The sequence below is a fragment of the Danio rerio genome, chromosome 24 (genome assembly GCF_049306965.1).
Source record: "Danio rerio strain Tuebingen ecotype United States chromosome 24, GRCz12tu, whole genome shotgun sequence".
NCBI lineage: Eukaryota > Metazoa > Chordata > Actinopteri > Cypriniformes > Danionidae > Danio > Danio rerio.
In genome coordinates this window covers 26411023-26434306 of record NC_133199.1, presented here as the reverse complement: position 1 = coordinate 26434306, position 23284 = coordinate 26411023, and the positions used below count along the sequence as shown (strand labels likewise).

At 39.0% G+C, this 23284-nt stretch overlaps 1 protein-coding gene across 11 annotated transcripts in view; it reads left to right on the top strand.

The window, feature by feature from the left end:
• ctnnd2a (catenin (cadherin-associated protein), delta 2a) overlaps window positions 1-23284 on the top strand; it is a 579694-nt gene that overhangs the window by 183811 nt on the left and 372599 nt on the right. For 2 of the 11 annotated variants that reach the window (XM_073940675.1, XM_068217205.2), the window contains exon 1: window positions 2937-3318. The exons of 8 other annotated variants lie outside the window; for them this stretch is intronic. In XM_073940675.1, the coding sequence (XP_073796776.1) occupies window positions 3266-3318 (53 nt within the window). In that variant the 5' untranslated portion in view covers window positions 2937-3265. Of the gene's footprint in view, window positions 1-2936; window positions 3319-23284 lie in introns of those variants that run through there. One more of the 11 variants, XM_073940679.1, reaches the window with a different exon arrangement.

Here is a 23284-nt window from a genome sequence, read left to right as displayed (position 1 = left end):
CTCTCGGGCTGCAGGTGGGAGAGGCTGCTGTAGAGGACTGACTGGGCCGCCTGTCAGTGCTGTGAGGTGGGGGAGGGGCCGGCGGCATCACACGCAGCTCGTTGAGAAGAGTAGGGACGGTACAGTATGGAAAAATGACAGTCTAAAAAAATCTCCAATAACACACAAAAAAGTCGCTAGGGGGGTCTGAAAAGTCGCTAAATCTAGTGACAAAGTCGCTAAGTTGGCAACATTGGCGGCAAGCAATCAGAATGAAGTAGTCCACCGCTTGAGAGGTGTTCAGAGAACACAGACGTGTGAACTTTGGTTCCGACCACAGTTGTTCCCAACAGTTTATTGAAAATCGCGACGACGCGGGGCCCCCTAATCACGCGGGGCCCCCCCGCGGTGCGTGCCCTGCGGGCCCGTCCGCTACGCCACTGGAGAGACAGTTAAAGAGCCAATTCAGTGAATGGGGATGACTGGCAGGTAAGGGCCGATAAAGGGAATTTGGCCAGGACACTGGGGTTTTACCCCTACTCCTGCCATGGGATTTTTAATGACCACAGAAAGTCAGGACCTCGGTTTAATGTCTCATCTGAAAGATGGCGCTCACTGACAGTATAATGTCCCCATCAATTTACTGGGGCATAGGACTCACACAGACTCAGGTTGAGCACAAAGCTGCGATAATAATGTATTAAATTATTTAGGAGTGACTGAACAGTATTTATTCTTTTAATTTCAAATGAATGCTGTTATGTTTGAACTTGGGAAAATAATCTTGATTTCAAACTTGATAATCTACAGAAAGTAATTCATTGTTATTTATTAAGCACTAAATCAGCATATTCAAATGACTTTTAATGGATCACTTCAGAAACTGCTGAAAATTCAGTTTTGGCATTGGATAAATAAATGTACATCGTTAATAATGATATTTGGATAAAAATGCAATAAATTACAGTTGAAAACAGCTTATTTAGTTGTGAAAAGTTTTTTAATATTAACAATTTACCACATTTTTAATTTTCTTTAAAAATAAATAAAGTACTGACAACAAATAAAAACACAAACTCTGAGTAGCCATTAACAAAAGCACAATTGCTTGCTTAATAATAATAATATTAATAATGCATTTTCTTTGTGAAGCACTTTTCTCAAACCAACAATATGACAGTATAAATAATATAAAACATTCCCATAAATTAATAATCAAAAACAAAATTAGTTCAGAGAACCCTTAAAACCCACTTTTGCTTAAAATTTAGAATAATAAAAGTTTTCAAAGGGTGGCATGGTGGCTCAGTGGTTAGCACTGTCGCCTTTCAGCAAGAAGGTTGCTCGTTCAAGTCCTGGCTGGGGCAGTTGGAATTTCTGTGTGAAGTTTGAATGTTTTCCATGTTTGCGTGGGTTACCTCTGAGTGCTCCGGTTTCCCCCACTGTCCAAAGACATGCAGTGAATTCATTGGTGAATTGAGTAAACAAAATTGGCCTCAGTGTATGAGTGTGTGTGTAAATGCGAGAGTGTATGAGTGTTTCCCAGTACTGGGTTGCGGCTAGAAGGGCCTGCATAACTCGTATGCTAGAATAGTTGGCGGTTCATTCTGCTGTAGTCCCTGATAAATAAGGGACCAAGCCAAAGGAAAATTAATAAATGAAAGTTTACAAATCAAGTATATACAGTATATACACTCACCGGCTAATTTATTAGGTACACATTACTAGTACCAGGTTGATCCTCATTTGTTTTCAGAACTGCCTTAATCTTTTTGAGGCATAGACTCAACAAGGTACTGGAAATATTCCTCATATATTTTAGTCCATATTGACATGATATCATTACGCAGTTGCCGCAGATTTGTCGACTGCACATAAATGATGCGAATCTCCCATTCACCACACCCTAAAGGCGCTCTATTAGATTGAGATCTGGTGACTGTGCAGGCCATTTGATTACAGTGAACTCATGTTCAAGAAATCAGTCTGAGTCTGTGCAAATTATAGCCTCAGTTTCTTGTTCTTAGCTGACAGGAGTGGCAACCGATGTTATCTTCTGCTTCTGTAGCCCATCTGCCTCAAGGTTCGAGGTGTTCTGTGTTCAGAGATGCTCATCTGCATACCTAGGTTGTAACGAGTGGTTATTTGAGCTACTGTTGCCTTTCTGTCAACTCGAACCAGTCTGGCCATTCTCCTCTGACTTCCAGCATCAACAAGGCATCTGTGCCCACAGAACTGCCACTCACTGGATATTTTCTCTTTTTGTACACCATTCCCTGTAAAACCTAGAGATGGTTGTGCGTGAAAATCCCAGTAGATCAACAGTTTCTGAAATACTCAGACCAGCCCATCTGGCACCAACAACCATGCCACTTTCTAATTCATTTAAATCACCTTTCTTTACATTCTGATGCTCAGTTTGAACTGCAGATCATCTTGGCCATGTCTACATGCCTAAATTGAGTTGCTGCCATGTGATTGGCTGATTAGAAATTTGCGTTAACGAACGGTTGGATAGGTGTACCTAATAATGTGGCCGGTGAGTATATCATAATTATTTAGTAGCAGATTTTAATTGAAACCTTTAAATTAAAACCTTTCTAAATGAGCAGAAAGAATAAGATTTCATTTCTTGGGCCAAGCAAACAAATGTGAATAAGTGGATAAGGTCAACATTAATATGCAAATCACAAGGGGAAAAAAGGCTGTAATGGAGCAAGAGGAGTGAACTTGACCTCTAAATGAATGCTCTATTGTGTCTAAAACAATCATTTGCATGTGATGAGAGAACCGGAGGGAGAGGAAAAAAAAAGAAGCTAATAGATGGTTTGGTATGAAGCGTTTAGAGGAAGTGTAGAGTGTTTTGGTAGCCGGCTGGTGTAATGAATGACTTTCATTAGCTTGCAGTGGCCTGTGAAACACACAACATTGATTTTTTCCCTTTCTTTCTTCAGGGGATCATTGGGTGTATTGGTTAGAACGTGTGTTTATGTGTGTTTGGCACATGCTGGCCCTCGCAGAACCAAAAGGTCAGTTACGGGGTCACATGTCAGCATTTGTAAAGCCCTCAGTGGTCAGCAGTTTCTGAATGGGCTAATGAGAAGGACTCAGTGTGTGTGTCCTCTAATCTCCTGTGTGCTTTCCCGAGCTGCCCATCACGTGTGGTCAACTGCCAAATGCCACACGCACAGTCACAAACTGGGACTGTTGGCTGCATTGGGCCGCTTTGAAAGGATTCCTCATTTGGGGAAAAATACTGCTGCTCAGATCGGAAGAGATTGGTTTGATGTCGCTGGCTAGAGTTGACAGTCATCTGGGGAGATTGTATCTTCAATTTAGGTATGTGTGTGTGCTTGTGTGTATGAAGTATAGCTTGTGTCTACTGAGCGTATGCAATTATTTCCATTTCCACTGTCAGAAGTACACTATAAAAAAGGATTGGTTGACTTCACTGAAAGTGAGTATAGCCTTAAAATATTTAAGTAAATGAAGTATGCATCAATAAAAAACTTAAGTTAAATCAACTTAACAGTTCCAAATTACAATGGGCTTTAAAGTAAAGTCAACTTGTAGTCAATTTTACTCAGTTTTCTTATGTAAAATAAAAAACATGACATCAGATTGACGTTGTACTCCAACATTGTGGGACTTTGCATTTTGTTTGGAAATGAAATTGCATTGAAGTCAAAACTCAACATCAGGCCAGTGTCAATATCCAACATCAGACAGAGTTTGCATTTTGGTTACTTTCCAATGCAACCGAAAAACAAAAAAAATATCAGCATCTAATGATGTTGTGTGGATGTTACCAATTTGATGTCTATCAGAGGTTGGATTTTGGTTGCCATCCCTGATGAATAAATGTCAGTATTTGACATCAATAACACGTTGACTTAAGATGTTGACTCAATGTTGGATTTTGGTCACTTTTTAACAATCTAAAATCAACCAAATATCAACACCATTTAATGTTGTTAGACTGTAAAAGATATGGAGGTAGTATCCGTGACATGACCCAAAGGTTTCTGAAGAAAGCAAATGAAGCTACAAGTAGGTGTGGCCAATCGTCGCCATTTTGTTTGCGCATCATCGCACAGACTGGGGGATACCAAACAAGGGCAAAGAGGCGGAGTGTGAGTGGAGACGCCAGCTGCCATTCGGCTTAGACTGGCTTTTCTTTGAGAAAAAATATATATATACTGTGGAAAACATGGCAGAAACATGCAAATACAGATTTGTCTTCTTGGCTTAGAATATTTCATGTTTTTATTTTATCAGAACGCCTCCCTATCTACCGAATTGCATGAGGTTGCACTTGTGTTATGTTAGGTTGCACTTTCCCTGTGGTCTGTTTTTACTTATTCTAATGTAACCTTAAGGTGGACATTTCCATAATATCTTATCCCAAAGGGAAAAATATAGGCAATGGGGGAAAAATCCATTTAAATCAGATTTTTTTATATTTAAAAAAAAAAAGACCACATCAACCAGCCCTACATCGACCAGCCCTTCACAGTCCGTGCCCCACTTCTTTATGTCCGACAAGTTTTCAGTATTGACCATTGTACTTCGTAGACAAAGAGTAAATATTTTCTGGAAACTGTGACATCTCAAACAAGACAAAACTGTAAAATGGTTAATTTCACCTTTTATCTTCCGAGTTCAAAGAAAGATCATTGGTTATGTTAACATGATCTCCATAAGCTGAAATTATGCAGGATTGTATATTGACCAACCTTTCTAGGTATCTTCTGTCTGTTTTGTTTATCCCAAATGGGCACATTTTCACAATTTTTATTATGTTAATTGCAAATGTCATTCTATAGTAACACCTGTCGGGCAAATTGTCGGACGGTGGTGGAACAGAATATTGACATTATGATTGGTCGGATCGCCTGTCAATCAAACTGCCGGCATACGGTCAATTAGGGGTTTAGCTGGCTGCACTAGATGAGAACAGCATGTACTATATTGGAAAAATGACTCATTAAGGTCATTTAAGGTCAGAATATTCCAGCAGTTATTTTTCTGAATCTGACACTTGCCCGTATTAGCATATGGAGTGACACATTAAACATGTGCAGCCTGGCAAAGGTTGAAGTTTGTCTCACACATTAAATCTTGGGTTAATCAAATCTTTTATAGTCCTGTTGGGCAAACTTCCCATAAGTCGTATTTGATGAATTCATTGAGTTCCAGTCCTGCAATCACTATACAGGAGCCTCCCTAATCTATTAGTGCTGCTGTTTACCCAGACAGCTCCAGCTCAGCCCTTTACAGCCGCACATTTCAAAATCTCATCATCCTTCAGTCTCTCTCACACAAACTCACACACATATATACTGGATATACATTCATCTGTCTTTCTGCCAAGCTAGAGATTGATTTGTATGTTTGTTTTTTTTTTTTTTACCATCAGAAGTATCTATAATGTACTCTATGTAGCTCATATATCTATGTAGCTGTCCATCCATCTATCCATCCACCCATTTATACATTTACTGTATCTATCTGTCTACCCATCTTTCTTTATTAAAGACTGGACCATCCATCCATCAGTATTTATTGATTCATCAATCCATCGATTTATCCATCCATCCATCCATCCATCCATCCATTCATCCATTCATCCATCCATCCATCCATCTATCCATCCATCCATCCATCCATTAATCCATCCATATCTGACCGACCATTTTTCTGTATAGAAGGTCTATCTATCTATCTATCTATCTATCTATCTATCTATCTATCTATCTATCTATCTATCTATCTATCTATCTATCTATCTATCTATCTATCTATCTATCTATCTATCTATCTATCTATCTATCTATCTATCTATCTATCTATCTATCTATCTATCTATCTATCTATCTATCTATCTATCTATCTATCTATCTATCTATCTATCTATCTATCTATCTGCCTGCCTGCCTGCCTGCCTGCCTGCCTGCCTGCCAGCCAGCCAGCCAGCCAGCCAGCCAGCCAGCCAGCCAGCCAGCCAGCCTGTCTGTCTGTCTGTCTGTCTGTCTGTCAAGTAATGAATTGGTTAATTCAGGAACTGAATTTAAAGACAGATATAAAGGCAGTTTTTTAAGCTGGGATTAAAATATATAATCATAATTTGAATATAGTCATAACTGCACACTTGACCTTGCATGATGTGATTGGTGTTCAGGACCTCTCTGTCTGTCCCATCCTGTCTATACCGGTCGACCCACAGAATTACCCTTCTGACAGTGTTAATTACCTGACCTCACAGAGTGACCTCAGAGACTCTGAGGGACCGAAAGCACAAGATTGAGTAATGGAAGAAGTCTTGTTAAAGAATAAAGTGTATTTGATAGCAAGAGATGAAGAGAGACTCGGGCTGCTCCTGGACTTCACTTTCACTCTGATCCGGTGACATTTGGCGGCCGCTTTGATTGTGTTCTCTAAAGTGAATGATAGCCTCTGTCTACCTGTCGGATCAGCGGGCCAAACACATTCAAAAACTCTGCTTACCTTCAAACAGCGTTCAAACAAGAAAATGGCCGGTGAATTTAATAAATTTGAAGCAAACAGGAAAATGTGGCTGCCTGGCTGCACTCATATACTGTTGAGCAAATGCACATAATTTCTGAGGCGTGAGTGAGGTGGAATTAACCTACTGTGTCCATTTATTTGACTGGAAGACTGCAGTTCGCTTCATACCTTTTAAGATCATATTTTAGTTTATTGCAGATTTGTGTTCAATTAACTGTGCTGTCACATGAAAATTTATCAAAATTTGTTATTATGGAATTTACTCAGTTTAAACATATGCGTTGTATATAGTGTTAATTAAATAAACACAAATTAAAAGCCTCATAAGCAATATATATATAAATATGTATGTATATATATGTATGTATATATATGTATAAATGGTGATATCAAGATTTTTTTTTAGTTAGTCTGTTTCTGTTTTTCTCAAGACAATTAGCATTATGAAGAAACATTTTATTTTATAGTTGAATCCTATCCATGTTTAGACTTATTTTGCTCTGCATACATTTTAGATATTTTAGATTATTATTTTTTTATTTGTACATGTATTTTTTTAAACCTTAGAATTTATGATGATGCCACATGTTTTTGTGATTTTCTCTTTTACTGACTGTTACATATGGATCGGGACAACGGAAACGAGGATCCATGTGCAGTTTAATAATCAAGAGTAGTCAGGCAGGCAATGGTCAAACAGGTATAAAGTGGAGTATTAGGCTAATTCAAAGAACGTTGTTAAAATAACAGGCAAGTGGTCAGGCAATAAAAAGCAATAAAACAAACAAGGGTGCGTGTGTGTTATTTATATATTATCTGAGTAGAGCTTCCAGCTGTGTGAGTGCAATTAGGGAGAGAACTGGAACTGATGTGTGTGAGGTGCATGATGGGATTTGTAGCTTTTATCAGTGTCATTTTTGTAGTTCTCCAACAATCTGCACAGGTTAGATCGCTGGTGACCATGACAGTAGCTACGTTTTCCATCCACCTATGTAAAATTTTGTGTTTTTTATTATTGTGTTTTTTTTAAGTGTTTTATTTGTGTGTGTGTGTGTGTGTGTGTGTGTGTGTGTGTGTGTGTGTGTGTGTGTGTGTGTGTGTGTGTGTGTGTGTGTGTGTGTGTGTGTCTGTGTGTGTAAGTGAAAGTGAGAGTAAGAGTGACAGAGTGTATGGGCGTTTCCCAGTACTGGCTGGAAGGACATTTGCTGCATAAAACATATGCTGGAATAGTTGGCAGTCCATTCCGCTGTGGCGAGCTCTGACTAAGCCAAAGGAAATAAGGGACTAAGCCGAAGGAAAATGAACGAATGAATACATGAATGAATGAATATTTGTTGTTTAACTTTTTTTAGTTACTTTCTTGTTTCTATATCTTTTTTTTACACATTGACTGATAAAAAATAAAATGCTAGAAACGCTAAGACCCCTCCACATGCTTTTAGTTTCTTCAGAAGGGCATTTACAGTTCATTAAAGCACTTCACTGGCATGGACCTGCTCCTGCTGTGTTAGCTGGCGCGTGGCTCTTTATGACACTAATATTCTCATTGTACTGCAGAACACGGTAGTCAAAACTTTGCCAAAAATGAACCTCCGCTTTTATTTCATGCTTTTGAAAATAAATGTGGCCATTAAATAATTAGCTGCTGGTATTTTAGGGTTCAGCACACTTGACTGAGGGACAGAGTGTCTTTCCCAGTACACTTTATTCCATGGACTATTACTGGGGTGATTATGGGGCCAATTTGAAAACTGCAGACCTTTTTCATAGAATGTTGTTTAATGGCCTGAAAGAGGCTAAAAGTCCTCTTTTCTCCACAGTAATGTAGCTGATTGGCCTCTCTGACTCGTTCTCATTAGTTACTCTTCTTTTTTGGGGTCTGCTGATCGCATGATGTGAAGAAGATCATCATTCACTCATGTTTCACCGTAGTGATTCATCACATAGGGAAAAAGAGCACAAGATCTGCTTCTTTCTCTTTATGGCTCTTTGGTTCTTCTTTACCTGCTTAACGTATTCTGAAGTTGTGCAGTAAGAGGAAATGTCCAGTTTAATGCCCAGGCACAAATCATTTAGCGGCCTCATAGATGGGTTTTTTCACAACCAGGCTATTCGCAGGGTCCTAAAAAGTCTTAAAATATCTTAAATCTTACAAAGGCTAAATTTAAGGCCTTAAAACGTTTTAAATATACTGAACTGTTGTGTTTTGTAGGTCTTAAATCATTTTAACAGGGCTTAATTTTTCTTTGTTCATGGCTGGCCATTAACACCCATACAATCACCAACAGTTCATCTCAATAAAACATTTAACTTTGTATTTAAAAATAGAATTTAGTTACTTTCTTTACAGTAACATTTGCTTGGATTGGATGAAGTATTTAGTTCCAAACAGTATAATTGATGTCATATCACAAAATATAATTGTGAGCTAGTAGCTAAGTTTGATATTTTTGTTTTAATTTTGGATTCACACCTTAAAGTGGATGAAGTCTGAACAGTGTTTGAATTTGTGATTTTTCTTTCCAGTTTTCCAATATTGATATAAGCTTTTTTTTATTATTGCCAATTGCTTTATGACAAAGCCCAGATAAATTAAATATTGCTACTTTTCATTGTTAGTTATCTACAGTTCTGTCAGTCAATCAATCAATCAATCAATCAATCAATCAATCAATCAATCAATCAATCAATCAATCAATCAAGCAAGCAAGCAAACAAGCAAACAAGAATGCAATTAATATTTTAATGTTAATGTTATTCATTTTTATTATAGTAATTATACTTACTACAGTTTATAATAACTTACAATAATAATAAAAACTACCATAGTATAGTCACTAAAATTGTACACAGACACATATTTAAAATGTAAAATAACATGATTTTCATGATTCTTAATTTTTACAGGAATATCTTTCTTTATTTCTACAGTCTAATTTGCACTAAATGTTGCACAAACAACATTTTATTTCACTATTTTTTGTTTATCTTATTTTATTTCATTCTTCTAAATTTTTATAGTGTGTAGTCCTGTATTATGTTGTCAATTTATGCCGTTTGATGTAGCACCTTGGTCCTGGAGGAACATTGATCATGTTTACATGGACACCAATAATTCTAGTTTAATGTGATTAAGACAATACTGTGATTAAGAGTTAACCATGTAAACAGCAATTTTTGATTAATTTAATTAGATTAAGGTTATAATCGAACTAAAGAGAAATCGAATTAAGACATGTGGAGTATGCCTATTTTAGTCGCATTATTGAAGTGCAGTACAGACATGTAAACACCTTAATCGAACTATTACCGTCATGTAGGACTTTTCGCCGTGTTTTGCAACAGGATAGTCCACACACACACACAAACACACACACGACACTCTTTGCACCTACCGAGTCAGTGCAGACCACAGACACCTGCATCGTGAAACGCTGAGGTTTTTTTTTCTTTCTTTCTTTTAGCATGCGTTCCATTCAGCAGTTGTTATCTGGGAATAACATACCTCGGAATGTTGTGATTGACCAATCAGAATCAAGTATTCCTTAAAGTCATACAATAGTTTGTGGTATCATGCTGTCTTGTAAGTCACTTTTGGATAAGAAGGCAAATAGGTTTACGCACAATTTATTTCCTCATTCCTCATGTCTGACATTTGTTGGCATTAGACAATGCAGTCGATCACACTGATGACAGAATGAAGCTTTTCATACATCCCGTCATGGAATCAAAAGTTCCAGTGACCGAAATCCAGTTTTCAGGTCATATCATGAGTTAGCTGTCAGCATTACTGATAGAGTCATAGCAGAAACACAAGTCATCTCCTGCTGTGTAGAAGCTTGTGTAATCTCCAGCAGTCCTCTGCCAAAGATCGCGCAAGCTGAGAAATGTGATTACAGTTTTTGGTTAGGGGCCAGAGGGGAAAGCAGACAGTGAGAGAAATGTGTGTTTGTGTGTGAATTCTGACAGTATAGCCCAGCTTTTCTTCTGTCAGGGATGATCTCTTAGCAGGGTCCATGTGCAATAATGACCCTCCTGCCCTGGCCACTTTTTTCCCCTAGCTGAGCGCCGCATGCATCTACGACCAGCACCCTGGGATATGGGCAATCTTATTAGAAATGCAAATACAAACTTATCTATTCCAAACAGTAGATAGTGGCTGAGACCAGATAAGAACAGCTCTGCTGCCAAAAGAGAGAGAGAGACAATTTCCATAAATCTGGGCACTCGTGCGTGTTTGTCTGACGGTGGGAAGACACCAGGCTGATGTGAGTGGGATTCTTGTTCGGCTGGCACATTATGTAGTAAAAGACTCCCTACCTGCTTCCTGCCTCTTACCCACATCATGTGACTTGTTATACAGAACTTTGATGTTGCGTTTCCTGGCAGATGGATGAAAAAAATATCTGTAAACTCAGACTGAAGGAGGCACTCATGTCTTATCGGTGTCTAGGGTACTGTCTGAGGAGTGTTTGTAGTAAAAAAGGGACACTGTCGTCTGTTGTTTTGATAATGAATTTTCTTAAGTTTTACTAGAAAGACTAGGGAGGATGGCGGATGGGGTGTCATGGATGAAGGACAAAAGTGAAGAGCAGGGGGGTTGTCACGGACAAAAGTGAAGAGGGTTGGGGAATCGTGGAAGAAAGTGAAAGTGAACAATGGACAGGGGAGGTAGGCGGTTGAGGAGAGGGATCGGTATATAATATAATGTAATATAGGCATTTCAGTAATAATGGTAGACTAATTACCTGAGATTAACACAGCGCACCCAAACACTGCAGTGCTTTTTACTTTTCTTCATGAACTTGCATCAGAGCTGCAGCAATGGTTTGTTCGTTTGTCATTCTCTAAGAAAACAGTTAACGGTCGCCGAGAGACACCATAGAATATGGTGAAGGAAACCATGCACTCACTCTAGTCAATTCATGTCAGAATAACAACATGAGTGGTGTACAGCAGCAGTGAGGAGAATGTAAATAAAAAGGAATGTAAGGATTTCGCCAGAGTGGCTTTTTGGTTTCTTTTGTTGGGCATCCCAGCCACTAGCACACCATCTAAAAGACTTTTTGGCACAGGAGGTAATATAGTCATTCAACTTCACAATTTGTAATGTTGCAATATGTAACTGAATAATGACGGTTGGTTCCTTTACTTGAAAGCTCAGATTTTATTATCATAATGTTTTGTTTACAGAGTTTGAGTTTTACTGTATCATTATTATTGACACCTTGCAGATTTTGATGTAACTTTATTATTGCAAACACTTTGTAACATTTTATTTATCAAGTTTAAGAGTGTCTTTAACACTTATGTTTATTTTAATATAAGGAGATGAGTTATTTAGATTAAATATATTTGTTTTTGACTATGAAACAATTTGCCTTAGTAATGTTGGTAAATTTAAAAAAGGTGGTTAAATAACAAAAACTCCTACTATTTCTAAATGTAGTGTTAAAAATATTCAATAATTATTTATATTGAATGATATTAAGTATGATAAGTATGATATTGTGATTTTTTTTTTTTTCAATATTGCCCAGTCTTATGACAAAGTATTTTTTAACAAAACATAAGATTTATTTGGCTGTAAGATTTATGTCTCTAGCTTGTATTGGAATGTTGTAGATACAGCTATGATTCCTGGGGATGAATATAGGGGTAGAGCCTGCCTCCTTGGACAGGGCCAACCTGGTGGTTGTAGGGAGAATGGTGGATGAATGTCTGTGTTAGTATCTGCAAACAAATGGCTGAATGAATGGCCTGCATATATATTTATGGTAATTGGTTAGAACTAATTGTAATGAGTTGCATGGTATTAGATCATTCTAGTAGTTCCAGCTCAAAAACTATATATTTTTGACATTTTACTGGAAAAAAAAAAATAAGCGTGGGCAGTTAGCCTCCTATTGCCTAGTTTTACTGCTCCTCTTATTCATGAAAGATGGCAGCAGGCCTCAGCCTACAGCGAACTGTGGCAATTCATTTATCATGTATAGCATACTGTAAACCAGGGGTCACCAATCTCGGTCCTGGAGGGCCGGTGTCTCTGCAGGGTTTAGCTCCAACTTGCCTCAACACACCTGCCTGGATGTTTCAAGTATACCAAGTAAGACCTTGATTAGCTTGTTCAGGTGTGTTTGATTAGGGTTGGAGCAAAAATCTGCAGGACACCGACCCTCCAGGAACAAGTTTGGTGACCACTGCTGTAAACGATGACCATGAGTTACCATTCCCACGACAAGCTCTTTCAACACCAGCCTTGAGAACTTCCCCCACCATCAACAGCCTGTCCTTCCTTCCTCTTGGGCTTTACCACCAATGTAGCAATGTCTAATATTGAGAGAAAGGCTCCTCTGTGGGCTTGCTCATTACCTCTCATGCAAGCAGCTTTGCTCTGCCTCCACAGCTGCGGTCCTCCTCCCACGTGTCACACAATTCCTTTGCCCATCACAGGTCCGGGGGATACCCTTGAGACTGTGCTTTACTTCCCCCAACCCCCTGTCATGGTGGCTGCAGTGCTGGAGGTTAAGGACAGATGAGGTGAGAGAAAGGAGATGAAAGGATGATGACAGAATAAGGCATGAGAGGGGATAGAGAGAAGAGAAAAAAAGAAGAAAATGTTGGTGTTTCTTCAAGCACACTGCTACAACTGTTGGTCCTTAACTGGCTAAGATGACCCTCACTCGTAGGGTCTGGAGACGGCACTAGATATCCTTGGTGTATGGATTTTTACTGATGGTGATGACTCCTCCGTGTTATGACAGCCTAGCAGCAATCCCTATATAACCCTTTCACAAATCATGGTGGACAGCAGCTCTAGATCCCCCTCGGTGGATGGTTTTGTACTCTCTCATTTCCTTGTGGCAGCAATAGCCCCTCTGTATTACGTGTGCCTGTTAGCGAGTCCTTTGTTTCTTTATTTCACTGCTCCTGCAGATCATGATGAAGGCTAGCAGTTGTCAACTTCCGATGAACACCAGCAACTCCTCCATCATCTCACTGATGGAATTTGACTGCTCTATCCATGCTCATCAACATGTGAATTTCCCACATCAGCAAGGGCTGTTTGACAGTGTGTCCCTCCCCCCTCTTGGGCAAAAAACTAAATCTAGTGAAGGAGCATGCAGGAACTGGCAAATGCTGAATGTAAACTTTAATCACCAAATAAACAATACAAAAGATAAAGTGAGTGGCACCCCTCTTGCAGCAAATCAGCTCAAAGTGAATTGAAGATTAACTTGAAGGGGGCTTCAAAAGAATCGACTCTTTAAATCCGAACAAATATCTGGTAATCTGGAGTTACTTGTGTTCCTTTTGTGATATGATGAACTCCCTCTGTTGAGTATATCCCCACATGGCTAGTTGGTAGATGGCTTTTTGTCCTCGCGAGGCTTGTTGTGGAGTGGAGTGGAGTTTGGATTTAAAAAGAACATATTTTAGAGCATTAACCACAGTACCACGAAATTGTGATATTTTTAACCTAGGTTATCATACCGTCAGAATCTTATACTGGCGCATGCCAACTCTCGATGGAAAGAAAAGAAAGAAAGGTGTCAGAAATGGGAATATCTGAGCTGTACGGTCAACCCATTTTTGCCAGGGTCCAAATCTCTTTATAGACCTAGGCCGTACTCACACTAGGTACAGTTGTCTGTACCTACCGGGCCAAAGCACGCTTGTCCCCCCTCCCATCTCCCCCAACGGCCCGCACTCACACCACAAACGGGCCTCGGCACGCTTATGTCATCGCTGCTGCGCTGTTCAGTGAGAAGCGCTCTCACTCAGCATCACAGTGGAGATTTCTCTAGTTATATTGTTTCAGTCGTTTGATATGCAGTGACATGCATTCAAATATTTCGCCAAACAGTCCTTAGGGATGCGGTGACACGCAGTCAGATATTTCGCCGAACAGTTTCGCCACTCTTGGCGCTCATAAACAGTCATAAAGCCCTCGTGCTGCAGGAATGAGGAATTCGTGTCTTTAAGAAACTACGGCAGTTTGCGTTCACTGAACAGTAAGAAAGATGAATAAATCCATATGAAACAGTCCCTTAAAAGTCACGTCTCGCTTTCAGTTTTGGGCTTTGGCGCGTTTGAGCCCAAGTGAACCACGCTCAGGCCCACCTCTTCCAACCGGGCCAAGGCCAGCCAAGTGAACCGTGCTTGAGCCCGATTCAGCGCACTCACACTTCTCCAAATGATCCGGGAAACGGGCCTGGGCATGGTACGGATGGCATAGTGTGAGTAGGCCCCTAAAAAGAAGCTGTGCTGAGATGAAACGGAACCACTCTTTCTCCTAGGGTCTGTGTCAGTTTTCTGGTGTTCTCCTTCTTCTGGGGTGTGGCCTTAGTCACCAGTTTTTATAGGGATGGTTTTGCACCACCCTCCAGAGCCGAGCTGACCAATTAAAAGTTAACTACCCTGAAGCATGTTTTATGGTACTTTGTTCCAAAGCTTGGTAATTTGCATTGTTGGTGTAAGCTGATGCAGAAATGTTTAAAGTTTCTTAAAATGTTAATATGTTACACATGTATTGTCATAAAATGTAAATGACTGTTCAGTACACCAAATTAGCTTTGCAGGGACATCACACATGAACCATCTAAGATCTTGTTTAGCTGTGGTAGAGGTGACCATTAATTGTAGGAATATTACAACCATAATATTAATACAAGAGCTAGGGACTTTTTGCAAAACACCTGATTACACATAAAGAGAATAAAGGTTTACAATAAAAGCATAAGTCTTAAGCAAGATTCATAGGAATGTATAGGAACCTGACCATGTTTCTGTCTATTTCCGAGCAGGCATTCCTTTTGTGTTGTTAATACCTTTGGAGTTGGATTAAACTGACCATCCAGTCTTTTCTAGGTAGGAGAAGTTGACAGTGTATTGTTTGTTGAATAAAACAAAATAATTGTGTCTGATCGGCCACATCTAACAACCTCACAGATGGTTGTTTCAAAAAGATAAAGAAGCAACATAAAATTTCCCTGGGTCAGTCCTCTCTCGTCTTCTATGGTCATTGCTTCTTCTTTTATACCTCCGTAGCTCCTTTGTAGCATGCAAGACTGATGTTGAGTTCTGGTACAGTTGCTGAAGCTGTGAAATGTATCTCTTTTATATCCCTTTTAACTGTTTAGTTCTTTGTTTTTATGACAAGAGAATGTGTACAAAATTCAGTCAGCAAGAATCCACACTCTAAAAAAACTTGGTGTTTGGTGAGACTAAAGGTGATCGGCGTGACCCACGGTGCCTGCTTTGTTCGTAGTGCATTTATGGTTCTGCGTGCTGTTTGTGTTGATCTGCAATAACACTTCAGAAACGCTAGATGGCAGTAGGTTTTTTTGTTCCTCTGTGTCGAGTTTCCTTACAAATGTTTTGTTTTTGCTCATTCAGAGGCAGGAACTGGTGGATGTACAACAACTTTAATCATAGAGGTAAGCACACAACAAAAGTTTCCATCTCAAGCTCCTTAACTGAACTTGACACTTGTAAACACTTGTAAACATCACCGGTACCAAGCTGACCAATTACAGAGCTTGCGATACGGGTCTTTGCAACATGTAGTTAAATCTTTTTGAGAGATGCGCATAAATGTTGGCGTCAGCCATAGTGAGGGCTATATGACCCTGTAAAGACTGCGCCGGACCATACACGTGGGCTTGATCCAGCCTTAATCCTCAGCTACTGCTCTCATACTGTGTCCAGTGCTGCAAGCAACACATAAAGGAAGCAATAAGCATGGATCTTTATGTAATCCGGATATCATTCTCATTTATTTTCAAATTTTACTTCAATTTATACATCAATAGTTGTGTAGTAGTAGTATAGTAGCCATTCATTTTGATAACTCACACATTTTACCCACTTATCTTGAATTTGTTGGTCTGCTTTTATTGTTAAATCTGTTATACTAGACAAAAAAGTCATCTATGTGTGTATTGGCCTTAGGGTAAGAAAAAATGAAACATTTAGTTTTAATATTCTTTAGGTGAACTATCCATTTAAGGTGCATTACTGCCAACTATATTGAAGTTTCAACCAATTACGGCCACTGGAGGATTTACTGTATTATTGATAGTAAGTCAATGCTTCACATCCAGCATGACCCTTACCCCTAATAGGTGATTTACCAACAATCATCACTTAGCAACATCCTGGCAACCACTTTTCTGGGAAACCAGTGACAGCTTTTGCACAGTTAAGCAGCACTCTGTCTTCAGAAACTGTGAAAAGATGCTTATGAGTAACTGGTGAAATGGCTGGCATTGTATCAGGCGGGAGAGCACAGGGAGCTTTCCTAATGACTTTGTGTATAGATCCCTGTTATGAGCAAGAGCCTACAGCTGCACCAGCATACATCATCACCCCCTTAATGAAGGCTCCACTCCAGCTGTGTGTTTGTTTCTTTGTTTTTCTGCATTCACGCTAAAATTTGTTCTGCACTATAGGGGATACATGCAAAAACACAACCAGCATTGCTCCCTTAAAAAAAACAGAATGCTATGCTAAATAAAAGCTTCGCCGGAGAGATGGAGAGACCAGACGGTCTGGAGTGGAGCTGATGGATGATGTCATAGTCAGTGATTGATGTCATAATGGCTTGATGTTGAGTGTCTGCTATTGACAGATGCTATCAGTGATGGAGGGAGGTCGAAACAATTGAAAAAAGCAAGAGCCATTCGCTTTAGCTTTCCTCTGGGAATGATGCTAGAGGACTCGCTCACTCTTGGGCTCTTTCTCTTCTCTGTTTTTCATTGCTTTCTTTATTCCTCTCCCTTGTCTTGTGACACAGATCCACTCTGTCTGCACATGCTGTGAAATTCAGATCAAAATCTATGCCAAGTCAAGCAATTAATGAGCCAAGACAAACAGGCCTACCACAAGCAATTAAACCACTTTTTAATTGGCTAAAAAAGTCTTTATTTTTTCCACGCATTGTGAATACTAAAGCAGCGATTTGATAGATAAGGTTAATTTCAAGGGTGCAGCATCCATTTATTTGTTTGTGAACACACACAACTGCACCTTAAATGCTCTTAAATTATCATGTAGTAAAGGTCACTGACAAAAAAAGGATTGTTTTATTGTTGATTGCACAATAGAATGCCAAATTATGCACTTAAACTATACAGTGTGCTGTGTCTGAGATTGGGAGTGACATTGCTCAACTCACACTGGTTACTCTGTTTAAATTCAGGTGTAATCTTTGACTCCACACTCTCTTTTTAGTCTCACATTAAATCTGTTATTAAATCTGCATTCTTTCATTTACGTCGCATTTCCCAACTTTGTCCCTTCATCAGTAGCAAGGACGCTGAGACTGTCATCCATGCATTTGTCTCTTCACGCATTGACTACTGTAATGCTCTTTTCATTGGCATGCCTGCCAGCCTCATCTCCAGATTACAGTATATTCAAAACTCTGCGGCTAGAATACTCACTCATACCAAACGTTCTGCTCACATAACCCCTAATCTTGTACGACCTCCATTGTCTCCCAGTTGCTTATCGCATTAAATTCAAAATTCTCCTCCTTACATTTAGATCCCTAAAAAGCAGCTCCATCCTATCTCTGCAACATGCTTGTCCCCTACACCCCAACTCATTCATTACATTACGCTGACTCTGGCCTTCTCGCTATCCCTCGGTACCGCCTCTCTTCAATGGGGGGGCAGATCATTTAGGGTTATTGCACCCAAACTCTGGAACTCTCTACCACGCTCACTCCGCTCTGCTAATAATATCTCTGAATTCAAATCCTTACTTAAGACTCAAGCTGCATCCCAAATGGCACACTATACACTATGCACTCATGCACTATGTACTTATGCACTTACACACTCAACAGGATAGTACATGTATGTAGTGGCGTCCCAAATGGCACACTAATGTTTTTTACTAAGCAGAAATTCAAACCGTTTCCCTGATGACGATTGACGGTCGCCAAATCAGTGAAATAAACAACCGAATTATCAAATAATACCTGCCGTGAGTATTGCCGCATTCACCATCGGGAGGCGCTATAATCACTCTCGTAGAAGAATTTTGCTCTCACCATCCAAAATAAATAAAGTTATTCAACATGTGCGTCCGATAGCTCCGCCCCTTCCGCTACGTAAGCAAACCTGCGGTTGTTGAGTGCGTGAAGTGTTCATCTTTACACACTTCATTTTAGCGGCTGAATGAGTGCATTATCCGGGTAATTAAAGTGCACTTATTATTTTTAGAGTTTTCAGTGTGAACACACTACTTACACTATTTATACTACAAAATGGCGTAGAATAGTGCATAAGTATGCGATTTGGGACGCAGCTTCACTTATTTTCTGAATGCTTCGCTTCTGATCTGCCAAACTGACTACTTTATCTGTTCCACCTCCACTCTGCTCATTTGTCTCCTAGGTCTTGTTTGTGTAATTCCAGTTTGTTATATTTGACTTCATGTATGTTTGTTTATCTTTTTGTCGCATTCCTTGTAAAGTGCCCTTGAACTCTGGAAAAGCGCTATATAAATAAAAATTACTATTATTATTATTTATAATTAATAGGCACAAAATTAAGTAATTTGTTACATTTTTATATGCTTTTCTGTGCGCTTTTAACAATTTTAAAGATTGCTTTGGTTTTGGGAGTGTTATTGTAACCACAGCTTATTAGTGTAGAGAAGACAAATGGAGGGATGAAGCAAATTATATGATATTGAGCTGGTTAAAAGGTCAGGATGGACAGAAGCCAGTGGGCAAGTTTGGCCAGGATGCTGGGGAGATACCCCAACTCTTTTCAAAGCAGATTTTGAGATTCTTTTGTGATCATAAAGAGTCAGGACCATGTTATAACTTCACATCCAAATAACAGTGCTTGCTGACAGTATAGAGGCCTCGTAACTATACTGGGGCACTAAGATGCACATAGACCGCAGGTTCAGCACACCTGTTGAATTCTCCAGCTCCACATTCAGCAGCAAATATGTTTGGTAACCATGGCTATTTAAACTAGAACCACATTTAGGACAAAAGCTATTACAGGACAGCTTTTTCCTAAGGATCTTACCTTAACCACAGATAGGAATGGAATTACAGAAACAGACTAACTTTACAAATAATCCTAGAACCTAGAGTCTTAACTTTAGGGTAACCCAACATTTGTTAGTTCTTTTAATAGCAAACGGCCAACGAATTCCAGGTTGCAGCGTAGCTTATTGTGTCAGAAATCTCAAAAATGACAGGAGCAAACACTGCACTAGGTTGGCTATACTGTGGTATTATTGTAAAAGTGAACTTTAACCCTTTATTCCTCACAGCTGAATTTCCATCTGTCAGTGATCATCATCTTCGTGTCATGATCAGTCCTGTGATCCCCCGTGCTCCACTAGTGTCTGAAGGGAAAGCGCGTTCACATTTTACCGTAAATGAAACTTTATATTTGGTGATGTACAGTATCGACGCCAACACGTTTAAGCAAAATATCCGAACCCTATTCGATTCATTTATTCGACTCTTGAGTCTTCTATTTCGTTAAAGAATCAATAGTTTTAAACACGGTGCACTTTCAGATTTAAACTTCAGCTGGATGTTTTCATTCACGTAGTGCTTTGTTACACACTACATGGAAGTTCATTTAAAAAAAAAAAAAAAAACAGAACAGGAGCTGTTTAGGAATTTAGAAGACACATTTTGTAATTTGTAGTTTTTGTCGCAGGTTTCCACAAGTAATCTCCTCATCTTCGATAAATGAGAGCAAAAACACACCTGGGGGGAATTTGAACTGTTCTTGGCTAAATATGAACTACATGTGAATTGGAACAGTATTAAGCACACATAGCTTTTTATCAGGGTACACACACCAGCGCCGCAAGTCGGCAGGTGTCAGCGGTGCCCCGTCACGACTCAGGACACAGTTCATATTTCAGCCGCGCCACAGAGCGCTATCTGATTAGTTTCCTTTTAAATACCATGTGATTGTGTGCGTCTGGTGTGTGATACTTTCAACTGTCATGTTCGCGCTGTGTGTGACGCCCTTAAGCGATGATTCTCAAGATGCAGGGCCATTGCTCTCCAGGATGCAACTTGGCCACTTCTGTTTTACACTATGAAATGACATACAGTAGTGCAGAATATGCAAAATTAGAAGCAAACACCCAGAACATGGGAGTAGGCTCTCAGCAACCTGGCACCCACCCGCAGCCCGCTTGATTTGTGGCACAGAGTTTTGCTCAGCCAAGCACCACTCACATTGCTTTATAAAATGCAAAAAAAAAAAAAAAAAAAAAAAATCCACCACAGTAAGTGATTTGAGGGTTTTTTCTTTCTACTTTGGATGATCTGAAAGCCCACAGGGGTGTCTTACACACACTTAGCCTGGCAGACGAAATCTGAAGCAGCATGTGCAAGCTCCTATTTGTGTGTATATGTGTGTTTGGACAACTCTATCCTGCCCAAAACACTCTTTTAAGAGTAAGGGAGTCACCACAGAGGGTGGCAGCCACCATGAGGGTCTCAATTCAACTTCTTCCATACATCTCCATCTTTATTTATTTATTTATTTATTTTTTCAAGTTCCACAAGCTTTTGAACGCTGCTCAAGGTGTGGATGTGTTTCTTTCCCTGCCCTCGCCTGATCGAAGGCATGTCAAGAAGCCTATGAAAATGCCATGAAAGACATGAAATGAGCCGGGCTCTGCTTGCCTCTTTGTTCCTCAGCCAGGGACCCGGTCTTTGTTCTGTGGCTCTTTTGAGTTCTTTACAATCTCTCCGGTGCAGTCTCAGTGGAGGAAATAAGAGATATTGATACACATGGACTTCAAACATGGGCACCGTTCCTTCCCTCGTGCCTGCCTGCATTCATTCATTCCAGCCGTATTTCCTTCTTCCCTTTCATCCAGTTTACTCTCCATCCTCTCGCTCTGGTCTTGCTCATGGTTTAGGTGATGGTTCACCCTTTTGGCTTCTTGTGCTTATCTCAGTAAGAGCAGTCCTGTGGTGAAGAGAGAGCTTTATTTTGTCCTTCTCCTCTCACTCACCCTTCCTCTGGCTCTTTTTCTGTCTTTCGTTGAAGTCTTTGGTGTTGCTTTTGAGATCTGTGTGTCTGTCCCATGAGGACGGGCAAGTGGAGGGCCATCGCAGACATTTCCCGCATAGCAATAGACGCTTCATAAAGTGTTGATTGTAAACTTGAGCGCCTTCTTGAATAAGGATTGCCTGCAATGTAATGATGTGCGATGCTTTGGGAGGAATGCATTAACATTTCTGGCAGACGGGACACGCAAGCGTTGCGTTGTTTTGCTGCAGTGAAGGCTTGTAATTCTCGGATTGATGTGGAAAGGTAATGCCTGGATGTTTACCGTGCAAATAATCAAGGTGTATCTGAGGTGTACTGCTGCAGGAACTGTAATATTTGGTGAGGGGGTGTTTTCATATTGATCTGAGGCAGTGGACTCAAATAGGAGTCACTGAGTGATATTGGGCTTCAGACTGCAGCCAGCAGATTCATTGACCTGAGTTCACAGGTTTTTATCCATGCATCTGAAGACTAAATACCATTTCTTTCTTTCTTTCTTTCTTTCTTTCTTTCTTTCTTTCTTTCTTTCTTTCTTTCTTTCTTTCTTTCTTTCTTTCTTTCTTGTTTGTTTGTTTGTTTGTTTCATCCATTGTTGATTCGATCAATTGTTAATTCATTCGTTCATTTATTTTTGTATATTTTATGTTGATTTTATTTTATTTTTTCAGTTTTCTTTAATTTAGTTTTTAACTGTTAATTAATTTCAATTGAGTTCTTTCTTTCTGTCTTTCTTTCTTTCTTTCTTTCTTTCTTGCTTTCTTGCTTTCTTTCTTTCTGTATTGTTTATTTTTTAATCGATTTCATTCTTTATTTAATGTAGGTTTTGTTTCCTTCTTACCTTTGTTTTGTCTGTTCGTTCATTCATTCATCCATCCATCCATCCATCCATCCATCCATCCATCCATCCATCCATCCATCCATCCATCCATCCATCCATCCATCCATCCATTCATCCATCCATTCATTCATTCATTCATTCATTCATTCATTCATTCAATTATTCATTCATTTATTCATTCATTTGTGTAATTTTATTTTATTTATTTTGTTTGTTTTTCATTTTTTAAACTGATTCATTTTTCTTTCTTTCTTTCTTTCTTTCTTTCTTTCTTTCTTTCTTTCTTTCTTTCTTTCTTTTTTGTTTATTTGTTCGTCTGTTCATTCAAGAATATTTTATTTCATTTTATTTATTTTTTCACTTGTCTTTAATTAAGTTTTGAAATTTAATTATTTCCCAATTGACTTCTTTCTTTCCTAGTTTTTTGTTTTCTTTCTTTCTTAAATCATTTTTTTGTTTATTTTTGTTCTATTCATTATATAATTTTTGTTTATTTTTTAATCTATTTTTTTGTTTATTTATTTATGTTTTGTTTCTTTCATCCATCCATTCATTAATTCATTAATTCATTCATTCATTCGTGTAATTTTATTTAACTTATTTTTGTTTGTTTTTAATTTTGTTTTTAACTGATTTCTTTTTGTGTTTAATTCAGTTTTTTTGTTAGTTTTTTTTTAAATTACATTGTTTTGCATTGCTTTGTCACACAATTTAAAAATAATATTCAATTTTTTTTTATTATTATTTAACTTTGATTCAAAGATGATTCAATTTGATTTGAATTAAAATGTAAAAATATTCATATTCATTCATTCATTTATTTTCTTTTTGGCTTAGTTGCTTTATTAATCTGGGGTCGCCACAGCGGAATAAACCG